The 13477-nt window shown below is 42.9% G+C and overlaps 1 protein-coding gene across 1 annotated transcript in view; it reads left to right on the top strand.

Moving 5' to 3' along the window:
- Positions 1-546: 546 nt before the first annotated feature.
- Positions 547-13477, top strand: part of LOC311605043 (uncharacterized protein) — a gene marked incomplete at its 5' end in the record, with an annotated part of 136299 nt that continues 123368 nt past the window's right edge. Inside the window, one exon of the mRNA XM_084795332.1 lies at positions 547-855. Within this exon, the coding sequence (XP_084651458.1) occupies positions 547-855 (309 nt within the window). The remainder of the gene's footprint in view (positions 856-13477) is intronic.

The following is a 13477-nucleotide window of genomic DNA, read 5'->3' as shown; positions in this document are numbered from 1 at the left end:
AAATCGGCTCCCTGCCCCCACGCCCCTCCCCCCGAGAGGCGGGCGGCGGGCGGAGAGGAGAGGACGGGGGAGGGGACGCGGGCCGGGGAGGGGGCGACGAGGCGCGCGGCAGAGGGGTGAGACCGGCCGATCGCCGCTGGCCGGTCAGGGAGCGGCAGGGTGCGTCTGCAGTCCGCCTAACTGCCTCCTGCGCTCCGGGGTCCCTAGGCTGCTGGTGGTGCTGATGCTGCCTCTGATGCTGATGCTGCGGTGGATGCTGCTGCTGCTGTTGCCGCTGCTGCTGCCGCTGATCCTGCCCGCCGCCTGTGTGCGCTCCAGCCTTGCCGGCATCCTTGGTGTGCCGCGCCCGGCCCGCTCCCTGGGGCGCCGGGCCGCGCCGCCGCTGCCCCCACCTCAAAGCTTCACGTCGCCCTCAGGGGCTGGGGCGGGCAGCGGCTGGATGCCCGGCGCAGGCAAGCTGCATTCCGACACAGGGGGCCAGCCTGACAGCTGCTCGCCTAGCCCGGCGCGCCGCGATGCCCAGAGGTTGCTCGGCGAGCCCGGGCGATGAGGTGCACCTGTTCTTCAGCCGGCCTGCAGCCAACCCTCGGTCAGCGCTCCCCGGGAGAAACCAATCCTAGCGCAGCGCGGAGGGCGAGCGGCCGGGCTCGCCTCGCTCCCGCCGCCCGCGGCTCAGAGCTGCCACTGCCGCCGCCACCCCGTGAGTCAAACTCCAGCAAGCTATGCCGCCGCCGCCGCCGCCGCCGCCGCTGCCGCCGCCGCCGCCGCCGCCGCCACCACCCGGGAGCGGGGAACCCGGGGGCGCACCCCGACCAGCACTCAGAAAATTCCAGACAGCCAAGTCGCCACTGTCGGGTAGAGTTGGGCAAGCAGAAATGGGAGACAGTGACGGGGGTCCCAGACCATAGGGATCCTCAGGCTAAGGCTGCTCCAGGAGGTTTCTCGCTCTAAACCAGGCGTGTGTGTGTCTGTGTGTCTGTATGTGCGTGCGAAATTGTCGTGGACGGCGTGGGATTCGGACAGAGTAGCGCCTCCCACCAACACCTAATGGTGCTTTCTTACTGCTAGATAAATAAACGATCCAAGAGACCCCCATTGGAGATGAGTGGCACCCGCAGCTCCCATCAGCCTTGTGCCGGTCTCCTGTGCGGATCCTGCCGGGTCAGAGTGAAGCTGCTAAGAGAACGTGCAGGGGCGTGTTAGGTGGGAGGGCTTCTCTGAGCTCCACTGCCCCTCCGTGGTGCAGTCGGACTGAGAACCACCTTTGCTTTGGAGTTGCTGAAAGAGGTGGCTGAAGCAAACGACTTTTCTGCGACCATGTCTCCAAGCCATTAACTTTCCTTTTAAAAAGTAATATCTTTAAATGTAGGTATACCGTGGGACACAGGGCAAGAAGCAAAAATAAGAAACGGTACTGATTAGTTTCTCAAATTTCGTGGCTGGTTTCTTCCCTTGGGTAACGAGAACTGAGTCTTTCCAGTTTCAGGTACACTATGATACCTTCCTGGGGACGGACGGGGTGGCACAGAGAAGAAAGGGGCCGGGGGGGGGGGGGGGGGGGACAGGGCGGAGGTGGAGGGGAGAGCTCGTGCTAACATGATATACGCTACTGGTGCAAAGCTATGTGTCCCAACACTACCCAGATTCCTACCCTAAGGTGGAAACGAAAGAGGCGATTTTTAAATTTTTAATTTTCTTTTACAAGTTCCATGCAAGAATGGGAGGTGGAGAATGGCATCTTCCTCATACTGCACCTCCCAGCACTGTCAGGGCACGCTAGCTGTTGGCAGACAGCATTCTTCTGTCCTGTGATGCATTCTGCAAAGATGAAGTTTCCAAGGTATCCATTTTACTCACAGGGGAAGAGCCGAAGGAATGCTACTCTGAGGAGATAGCAGAGTGCAGAGAATGTGTTCAAACGGGAAGTCCTTGGGGAATTGTGCCTACCAGGGTTCTTTGCACAGGCATGATTAATAAATTATTTTTGATGGCAGTAATGTGGTTGTCACCTCTTTCAGCTCTAACACCGAGACTTCCCCCATAGGAAAAAACCTTTGGTTTTTAATTTGACAGAACATGCCCTAACCCAACAGCGCTGGATTTTTTGGCTTCCAGAATTGCAACAAAGGGGCAGGAGGGGGTGGGGGGAGAGAAGAACGTTGAATCTATATTCTTTCAGCTTTGTAATGCAAGGCGTAAGTAAAAATTAACCCAGCCTTAACCTTCTGTGGGCTGCCAGGCATCTGCTCCTTGCCTTTCTCATGCAGTAAATAAAAGCATTTGCACATTATAGTAGGTGCTGGTGTTGACACTCGAGAAAGAAGAATTCTTTTCAGCACTTAGTTCATCACCATCCCTCTCAAATCCCACCCCCAGTATTCTGTGTTCTTCGCCTTCTTCCTCCCCCACTGGCATAAATCCAAAGCACAAAGAAGGGTGCTGTAATGCTTCTGTGGGCAAATTCTCTCTTCCTGAAACCACAATTGGACAGTGTCCACATCTTCTTCATTGCTTCCCAAAGACTTTTTCACTTCGCTTTCCAAATTCCCTCTCACCTCCTTTCCACTCAACTTTAAGAGCTTTCTCATGGTTCCCTTTCAAGTTCATATTTTCCTGGAGTGGGAGCCACTGTACTCAGTATCAACTGCTCTCACAAGGAAGCTTCTCCAGAGGGAGGAGGGCAGGAGAGCCCAGTGCTGTGATAGCTTCCTGTTATGGATCAGGCCATAGCAGACCATCTAGGGATGGTTAGCAGATGTAGCTGTCCTCACCTTAAAGCTGTACTGTAAGGCTCTGTGGTTGTAGGTTGTAAACATTGGACTGGGGACCTGCTGTCCACAATAGAGTCACGGTCAAGTGGTGGACCCTCTTGCTGCTAAAGACCAGACAACACTCCGTTTTAAGCGGCATAGTTTAGAAGCACCAAAGAGATAAGCCTTTGGGAATGTCTGTGAGAGGTTTTCTAGATTAGCTTATTGAGTTTCACTCAAGACTCTGTCCACGAGCTGATGTTTAATAAACAGGAAAAAAAAAAAAAAGACAGCCAAGCAACATCCTAAGTCTATGTTTCCTGTGGCTGCGACGGAAGCAGCTCCTGCCAGACGCTGCCACCACACCTGCCTTAATGTATGAACTGTGCTTTCAAGCTGTGGACAAGGGAAAACCCCCTTCCCTTAGGTTGCTTTAGCCAACTCTTTCATCACAACCTGAGAAGGAGTAACCTGGTTCTCATGAGTCACAACTTACTGAAACAAAACTCTAGAGTAGGTTCACTTTAAGACACAGATTCAAGTTAGATCTCTGCCTCTGGTCATGATAAAATCCCTTTGGACCAGTTGTATCAAGGATGAAATGCTGCTTAAGTATATGATAAGGAGACGATTAACTATGGTATCATTGAAGCATCAGCTACCTTCCTGAGTTGGGGGACAATCCATTCTTTCAAAGACTAAGTCTCTTAGCTGAGAAACATGAGGCAATCTCCAAACCTTTGTTCTAAGACCCCAAGTTCAATTAGCTGCCAAGCCATTTACTTTCTATCTTCATGATGGCTTTTAATAATGGAAACCTTATTAAAAATTCTTGATCAAGGACTGGGAGGTGGGAGGAAACTTATTTGCCAAACATCTCCAATCTGTCACCCCATAAAAAATATTCCAGCTTCTCAAGTCACTTTATTTCCATCAAAGTTCTGAAGAAGTTCTCCTTACTTGGGGAAGCCCACTCCACCTTGGAATGATACACTTAATATTAAAGAAGTTTGTTTTTGAGAAAAGTTCTGCCTCTGTGATTTTCTTCTTTTCTTAGCTCATTCAACTTGAGCAAGATATTAGGCTTGGAGGATACAACAAAAGACAAGACCCTCCTTTCATGGAGTTTACATTGTAGGAAGGGAGAGTGGCAGTAAACAGCAAAAATAAAATAGAACGTCAAAAAGTGAGAACTGTAGTTTGGGTCCACAAAAATACTAGCTTACTTGGCATGATTGTAGAAGCAATATTTTGTGCAAATATCTCTAACTTATTTGCCATTACCCTTTTTAAAAACCCTGAGAACTTCACATTATAGAAATTGGATGGTAGGGTGCTTCTTTATGAACTGTGGCCTCAACTGACACTAAAGTCACTTAGAAGCCAGTTGTCTCACAGATCCCTATTATTCTTTGTTTTCCTCCATGGAATCAAGTTCAGAGCCAGTGTGATACCTGAACATATCTCACAGTATAAGCATTTTCTAAATGCTGAAGTTCACCTTCTTCTGCATGGCTATCACCTATCTCCTGTTTCCCTCTTGACTTAGTCTGAGCCTACCACTATGTCTGGAACCAAAGGAGTTCTGTTGAAATTACCGAGACCTTTTTTTGTGTGTGTGTGATTTTATTTTTTTTATTTTTATTTTTTACTTTATTAATTTATTCTTGTTACATCTCGATGGTTATCCCATCCCTTGTATCCTCCCATTCTTCCCTCCCTCCCATTTTCCCCTTATTCCCCTCCCCTAGGACTGTTCCTGAGGGGGATTACCTCCCCCTGTATATGTTCATAGGGTATCAAGTCTCTTCTTGGTAATCTGCTGTCCTTCCTCTGAGTGCCACCAGGTCTCCCCCTCCAGGGGACATGGTCAAAGGTGAGGCACCAGAGTATGTGAGAAAGTAATATCCCACTCCCCACTCTACTGTGGAGAGTGTTCTGTCCATTGTCTAGATCTGGGTAGGGGTTTAAGGTTTACCGCCTGTATTGTCCTTGGCTGGTGCCTTAGTTTGAGCGGGACCCCTGTGCCCAAATCTGCCTATCATAATGTTCTACTTGTAGGCTTCTAGGACCCTCTGGATCCTTCTACTTTGCCATTCTCCCATGCTTCTATCATCTTTTGAAGAGAGATATATTCTCCTTTCTCTATATCTTTCAACAAGTAGCCGCATCTGTTTCTTTCAGCTCTTCATTGACTCATTTTATAAGGTCAACTCAAAGGAGCAGCAGAAAGTGCTCCTGTGGAACAAAGTCTTCACAACCTTGAGACTACTAGAACTTTCCCACTGCAATGCATCATGAGTAAACTGACCGATGAAATATGTTGGTGATTCAGAACAGTCGTAGAAAGGTGAGGAAGTCTAGGTGTAACTAAATTCTAGTTACAATAGATTGTAACATTATCCAAAGACTCATGTGTTTGGAATATCAGTTAGTTACCATAAGTTACATCACAAATTAAATACTGAGTACAGTAGGCTATAGAAATGGTAGCTTTGAATGAGGAACTAAGGAAAAATAAGATGGTGCCTTTCGGATGGGATTGTGGTATGACAATGGCTAAATCTCTAAACAAGCTTTTTTTAAATTGGCTTTTTTTTTTGAAGTGTATCTGTTTACTGGAAACTGTGTTCTGAGCAGAAATACTGACCCCTTTGACCCTAAATGAAGAGAAAAGGAGAGTCAGAAGAATAACAGAGTAATTGGAAGAGTCTTGTTGCACTGAGATAGGTAAACTGTCCTCGGAACACTCGGTGAGGGGAGCTGGCTAAAGCAGATCTGAGTTGCACCAAAGGTATATCAAGCATTTTCCATCCTCAGTAGAGAGGAAGCCATCCAGCAACCGCCTGTCAAATTTCAGGGTGAGTGGGCACAAAGACACTCCAGTAGATGACTTCAGATATGGAGGAGGTCATATTTGTTTCGACCAAATGCAAATAAGGACAGCTTTTGGGAACCAGCAGCACGTTATTCCTGGCATTCAGAAATGCCATTGCTGCTTGCTTAGCTGATGTCTTGTGAGTTTTGCCGTACTGTAGCTGGTATTCTTCCCTGGGATGGGTAGGTAATTCATTTTGTTAAATCACTACCCCGACACTCTACCATCTTGAAATCACCATGTTCTTATTACCTAAGATTGGAAGACTGGTTGGTAGAGGTTTCCATTTATGGCTGACTTCGCAAGCTCCTTCAGGCAAACACTGAAAGATATGAGGGGATATCTTCTTCTATGTTTAGGTGGTCTGCTCACAGCGTGAAAAGTTACAACTATGCAGAAGCTTATGATGCTGCCTCTCTAAAATGCTTTCCCATAACCAAGGGAAAACATCTTTGTCTCAAGCCTCATTATTCCCAAGAAAGGCAGCATAATGCTGCTGCTTTCAGAAAGAGCTGATGTGATTTCATGTTTATATAAATAACTCTTTGGCTGCACCTCACCTGTGTTTTCTAGAAACGTGTGTGTTCTCCTTTCTTAGAGTTAGAGGGAAACCTTCATAACACTCCATGTGGTTCTCCATGGGAGAAAGCAAACAGATAATTTTCCATAATTCTCCCCTGGCTTCCATTATGCCTGCAACCAGGTAGATATCCAGCTACACCATTCAGAGGAATTGGAGGATAAACAGCTTTTTGTCAGCTCCTGAGACCTTGCCTACTGATGCCCCCAGTATGACCCCTACTTTTTTTTTGCCTTTTTGTAATAGAATATTAATACTTGAATGTAGATTATTCTTTCGTCTCCCCTACCCATGTTCTTTGGGGGATCTAGTTCTAAAGGCTTGCTGTCGTTCTGTAATCTGTGTCTTCTATTCTGTACTATGTCCAAATTCTTATGCTTGCTGTGGATCAATCATCAAAGAGAAAAACATATCTTGCAGCAGATCATTGCACAGTTGAAAACTGCCATGTGTCGTGTGCCTAGTGCTGTAGTTACCACATGCAAGCACGAGCAAATATTACTCAATAAAAACCTGCATTGCCTCTGTGTCCCAATGGTCACCAAAATAGTGGCATGAAGAGATAGTGTTGACCTTAAAAGGTTGTTCCAAGCCTCTCAGTTACTTCATGTACCTCACTAGAGAGATGACCATAAACGTTAACACATACCACTGCCACTGCCATTCAGGGTCCTCCCCAGAGGTTTCAATTCACGAAACTGTTAGATTTTGCTCTTATTCTTCCAAAGTTGTGGAGTAAACAAACCATTTGAGGTTATAAGTGAGTTGTCATTTGTATTTCCTTGCAGTGATGCAAAGCAGTCAGATAACGGTTTTACCTAAAGAGCCTTCTGATTGCACTGCATTTTTCAGGAGAGGTTTACAGGAAAGTGGGACTACAGTGCTGCTGCCTTTTATGCTGCATCGTGTGTGTGTGTGTGTGTGTGTGTGTGTGTGTGTGTGTGTGTGTGTGTGTATCTACTGCTCCAGAAGACAGACCAGTAGTGAAAGTAGAGAGGTAAGGAGGAAAGGAGAAAAGACTGCACAGTTGGGTTGGTAAGAAACTTATTAACTGAATCCAGCATTTTATCAAGAAGTATCTGAGAAGCATATTAATGGTCCTAGGTTCACTGAGCATCACTAATGTCAAAGTGATGAACGAGTGAGGGAAAGTGATTTGACTCAGGTGATCACTATATGCAGATGCCTCAAGGCTGACGATCAAAATGCTTCAACATGGCAGTGGCTCATCTCTGGACTTCAAAGGGAGGATGTTAGAATGAGATGTTTGACTGTCAGTCACTTGGCAGACTAGGACTTGTTCACCTGTAGATATAGCTGATTTCACGGGGAAAGAAATTTCTAAACTCAGATAAACATTTGTGACTTAAGAATTTACAGTCATGGCGGTGGAGGTGTCTGGCCTCATTACTGATGAACAAAGAGTCACTGGTGACTCTGTTTTCATGTGCAGCACTGAACATTAAAGTCAGAGCTTTGTACATACTAGGCAGCTCTCTACCAGCGAAGTGTATTTCCATCTTGTGTTTTGTTCTTTGTTTTTGAGACATGATCTCATTGAGTTGCCTGGCTTGGCCTGGAGAGTGTGCTATGGAGTCCAGGCTGGCTAGCAACATATAGTCCTTCTTTTTTTAGTCTCCCATGCACTGAGACTGCAACCAAGCACCCTTACAGGACATTCTCCACAGCTGAGTGGAGAATGGGGACTGACTTTCACACAAATTCTGTTGCCCCATATTTGATCATGTCCCCTGGATGGGGAAGCCTGGTGGCACTCAGAAGAAGGACAGCAGGCTACCAAGAAGAGACTTGATACCCTATAAGCATATATACAGGGGGAGGAGGTCCCCCTCATTCACAGTCATAGGGGAGGGGAGTAAGGGGAAAATGGGAGGGAGGGAGGAAAGGGAGGATACAAGGGATGGGATAACAATTGAGATGTAATATGAATAAATTAATAAAATATATTTTTTAAAAAAGAACCAAAAGTAAAGGTGGCTAAAAGTCCTATAGGGCACCATGGTCCTGAAGCTAAGCTTCTTTTGGGGTCTGAAATGATGGAAAGACTTCTGGAAACCAATGCCTTGTGGAAAGATTTATTGAGCACTGTGTTATAGAAGCTTAGATGAAGTTTAGCACTGACACCCAATTATCTTTTTAACATTATAAGAATGTTTATGACTTACTATTATTAATAAAAATAAGAAAGGTAATATATATAATTCTTTTTGTTTTTCTCCAGTTTTCATAAGGTGTTTACTTAATGAGGTAAAATTATCCCCCCAAATATTTAATACCCATGAAAATAGTAAAATAGCATAAGAATTTCATAGCAACTAGACAAAAATAAAACTGCACCTAAATTATGGAAAATATCCATCCTATTCTACTTGCTTTGGCAACTAAAAAGATATTTTGTAATTTCTTATATTATACACTTTGTTTTTTTGTTTTTAGTTTACTTTCTCAAAGTCTAATTATCTTTAATGAGTGTAGGAATGTAAAAAATGAGTATGATTTTTCTTTTAAATTTAGCCTTTTTGGAACATTTTAAAGATCTTTAGTAGATAATTTTAATTGCCCACACTGTTCTCTCTCTCTCTCTCTCTCTCTCTCTCTCTCTCTCTCTCTCTCTCTCTCTCTCTTTCTTTCTGTCCCCCCCCCCGACCCCTATGTGACTCTGTTCACACTTATAAGTGTTGAAATACATAAAGAAATAAACATGCTCTAGAAAGACTTTTGCATTTTTTTTGCATTGCCCACAGAACAATATAAGACTGGAATCAGGAATGAAATTATATGTGTGAGAATTGGAGGAACCTGGGCAGTGAACAGCGATGATTTAAATTCCAAACAGAAATATAGGATAGAAACAGACAAATGGCAAGGCTGATGTGACCAAAAAAAAAAAAAAAGCTGCAGGAGGAGCAGGTCATATTCCCCCACACTTATTGGACAATGTGCTCTTTAAGAAGAGAACCATTTTTGTTTCATCAGCAGACACCAGGCATTCAAAATAGAGGTTTTAGCACTAGTGCTTGGGTTGCTGAGAAGGAGAGATCCATTAGAGAACAGAATAAAAACAACCTTCAACTCCGACTTCCCATGAATCTTTGCAGATCAAAACTTTTTCTAGTCTCCACTAAACTGGAGAAGATTAAAAAGCTAAATGGCACTATTTATAGTTTTTGTTTAAATACTAAAGAAAATATTAGACCAACATCTCAGAGTCATCTTGTGGGGAGTGACATGTAGATACAAATACTCTCCTTGGGAAATGTCCCATTAGCCCAAAGACTTCCCCTAGCAAACAGAAAGGAGACTGGTGCTGACTTGCATTAAAGCTGATTTGCAAACCACATCACATGACTTACCACCCCTACAGGACCCTGCCCTTTGTCTTTTTTCTTTCTAAGAGTCCCAAGGATGCAAGCTAATGGTCTCCAAGGCACATGTCTGACTTCTCTGGACAACTGTCTCAGCAGAGTGTCTTCTCTGCTTTTCTGTAAAGCATGGTAAGCTGATGATTTTTTTTTTTTTGGCTTTGTTTTTTACTTTTTGCAGTGCTAAGAATTTCCAATTTCCCTGAGTGTCTGCACATGCCAGGTGAGTGAGTGCATTACCAGTGAGATGCACTGCTGGCCTTGTTATAGGCAGTGCAAGCTAGTCCCAAAGTCACAACCTCCCAGCTTCTACCTCTCAGCATTTCAGGTGTGTGCCCTACACCTGGATGGTTTCCAGATTTTTAACCCCAAATACATTTTCCCCTTTTGCTTATTGGAATGATAATCAAAAGAGTAGTTACTCATCTAACTCCCAAGGAGGAGAAGTTCAAATGGAATGAAGAATGGATGTTTTAGACAGGCATTTACAGGAAGTCTATATTTTTGGAAGGTTCTTCAAAAAATTACTGAATATTAAAAGTTGTATCCACCTATAAGTGTGCTGAAAGCTGCTCATGGAGGGAACATCTTCTTCATATTCACAAAAGAAACTATTAGTCTTTTCTGGAAACCAGAACCAGTGCCCCTTTGAAGTGGCACAGCACGTCAGGATCACTCACCATCTAATGAGAAAGACTGACACTGTTCATCTTTAATTCTGGCTGACAAACATACTAGGTTTTCAAAATGATTCCCTCTCCGTACAGAAAGATGGAAATCTCTTATTCTTCTTCTTTTTCTAAATGTTTATTTTGTTGTATTTATTTATTTCTCTCATGTGAGAGCTGTATCGTGATCTGGTCACTCTGTATATGGCATGATGTCTGAAGAAGGACAGGTTCTTCTTGTCCCTTCTCGCTGCTTTCACAGAAGCTTTAAACAACTTGCTTATTACAAAGCAAGACTCACTGTCACTTCTGAAAATATGGGAGCCCAGTCCTTCATGGAATTGGAAAACATGCTTCTACAAGGAAATGAATACAAGTCTAGCTAGTAAGCTCTGATTGTTTATTTGTTTGTTTGTTATCTTCATTATGATTAAGCTTGTAGATAGCATAGCGTGTGCACAAACCTCCTGGGCTTCCATCTTTCTTTGTGTTGTGATTTGTAAGACTCTACAAGACTCAGTTATGGCATCCACAAACTGTTCCAGTTAATATCCATGATTAATATAATCATCATAATCTATAACTATAATGTTTAAGAAGACTAATGTTTGTATATTATTCAAATTTTAAAACACCATATATATTTTAAAATAAGAAAGAACTACCAATTGGTGTTATTAATGATGTTTTCTGCTTCTAATTGCATTTTTCTATGAGGTAGTGTGGAAAATATCAAAATATCAGTATTTTAAAATATTTAGACTAACACATAAATATGTATGTATTATATTATAAATATATAATAAAATTATATATAAGCATATAATTGTAGCAATATGTGTCAGTAATTTCTTTGTTACTCTTGGTATCTCTATGCCTCAGTAAGCAAATATCACCACTGTTCCCATACCCAAAGCACAGCCTGGACCATTGTTTCAAAGAGTCTTCTTAAGCAAGGAGGCTCTTTCCCTGTCATTTCTTGCTTAGTAGAACTGGGGATGAAAGCAAGTAGACTAATTTGAAGTCACCCCTTATGTAAGTTGTCTTTTATTTTAAAATAATACATATTGATCATATAAAAGTTTTCATAATGATGTTTTCACGTATGTGACTAATAATGTACTTCATTTTCATTCACCTTCCAGTTACCGCCATTTGTGCTCCCTTTCCCCTGTCACTGACCTCTTTTCTCTTCTCATATAGTCTCTCTTCTCAAATAATATGTGTTGTATGTATTTCTGAGTCTGGCTTATTTCATGCAAATTGATGATCTCTATTTTTACCTATTTCTTGAAAACAACATAATGTTGTTCTTTGTTACAGATGAACAACACGTGACTATGTGTACCTACCACATAATTTTGTTCCTTTATCTGTTGATGGGCACTTGAGCAGAGTGTGTAATTTGGCTTCATGGTAAATAGAAAACATGAGTGTTCAAGCATCACTGTTGTATGTTCACCTACTGGATTTCTTCAGGTGTATGCCCAGGAGTAGTACAGCTGTTCCCTAAAGCACTTGTATGATTAGTGTTCATTAAGTTTAATTATTTATTTTATAAGTATTTATGAATATTTTTGCCTGCATGTATGTCTCTGAACCACATGCATACTTGTTGCTCAAGGGAGCCAGCAGAGGGCATCAGATTCCCCTGAGACAGCTGTTCCAGATGGTTGTAAGTCACCACGTGGGTGTGGGGATTTGAATCTGAGTTCTTGGGGAGTTGGCAAACACAGTCAAAGGCTAAGCTCTCTACAGCCCATGTGTAGATTTCTTAGGAAGTTCTGTAAAATATACTCACTACTTACACATTTCTTTCTGCTTCAGGGTGGGAAGGGTCTTCATCTTCTAGGATCTTTTTTAATAGCTTTATTATTGTTATATGTGCTAAATTTTTCATTATAGAAGCCTTTTGTCTCCTTGGTTAGATTTAATTCAAAGATTATTTTTCCTTGGAGTATTCTGTCTGTGGTTATTTTTCTAAGTTCTTGTTTGGTATGTTCATTACATGTACATAGAAAACTATTGTTTTATGGACTGATCTTTGTTCTTCTCAGTTGCTGAAAGAATTTGTCAGATCAAAGTTTTACAACGAATTCTTTAGGTTCTTACTCTTTTTATGCATGTTTTTATGTGTATATATGTATGCATGTACATATGTATGAATGAATGAATGTATATATGTATTGAAAATAGAGTCTTCTCTCATGCAGTACATACTGACCACACTTTCCCCTTCCTTCTCTCTTCCCAGCCTCTCTCTCATCCTCCCCTCTTCATTTCCCTTCAGGACTCCAAGAAACCCCAGCCAAACACAACAAAACAAGATACAACAAGACAATAAAAAATCCTCATATTGAGTCTGTACAAGGCAACCCTGCCTATTCTTTTTTTTTCATTTATTGATCCTTCTCTCATACAAAACATTTTGACTGCAGCTTCCCTTTCTTCCACTTCTCCAAGTTTACACACACATACACAACACACACACACAACACACACACACACACACACACACACACACACACACACACACACACCTGCTCTCCCTTGGATTCACTGCTCCTCCATTTCCCTTCAGAGAAGAACATGCCTCCCAGTGATACCAGCCAATAGGTTCTTAATGTTAAGTACAGTATCATATTATCTGCAATGAGGTATATTTTGGTTTTTTAATTTCCTATTTATAACTCTTTTGTTTTGTTTCATGTCTGATTGTTCTAGCTAAGACATTGAGTACTGTATTGGTTGACAGTGGTGAGGGTGGAACTCTTTTCTCCTTCCCAACTATAGAGAGGATGCTTTCAGACTTTATCCAGTCAGTAAAAAGTTGACCACAGATTTTTGGCATGTTGAAGTAATGTTCCTCTGTTCCTGGTTACTAGAGGATTCCTTCTCTAAAATTAATTTATTTATTAAATTTGCCTCCTGGTTGTGCCTCCCCTCCCTCTTCTCCTCCCAGTCCCGTTTTCCCTCTTTCATCTTTATGCCACTCCCCTATTCCTCAGAAAAAGGGAAGGCCCCTACTCAGCCACCCCAGCTCATCTAGTTGAATCAAGACTGAAGATGCCCTTTTCTCCTGTGGCCTGACAATTCAGTCCTGTGGGGAAGAAGTGATCAAAAAGAGGGTAGTTGAGTCTATGTCACGAACAATCCCCACTCAACAACATTAGAGAACCTATGTGGAGGGAATGTGACCTTGCCTTAGACTAGGCCCA

Source organism: Acomys minous (genome assembly GCF_964271855.1).
Source record: "Acomys minous genome assembly, chromosome: 9".
Classification (NCBI taxonomy): Eukaryota; Metazoa; Chordata; class Mammalia; order Rodentia; family Muridae; genus Acomys; species Acomys minous.
The sequence above is the reverse complement of the archived record's forward strand: the minus strand, read 5'-3'. Positions and strand labels throughout refer to the sequence as shown.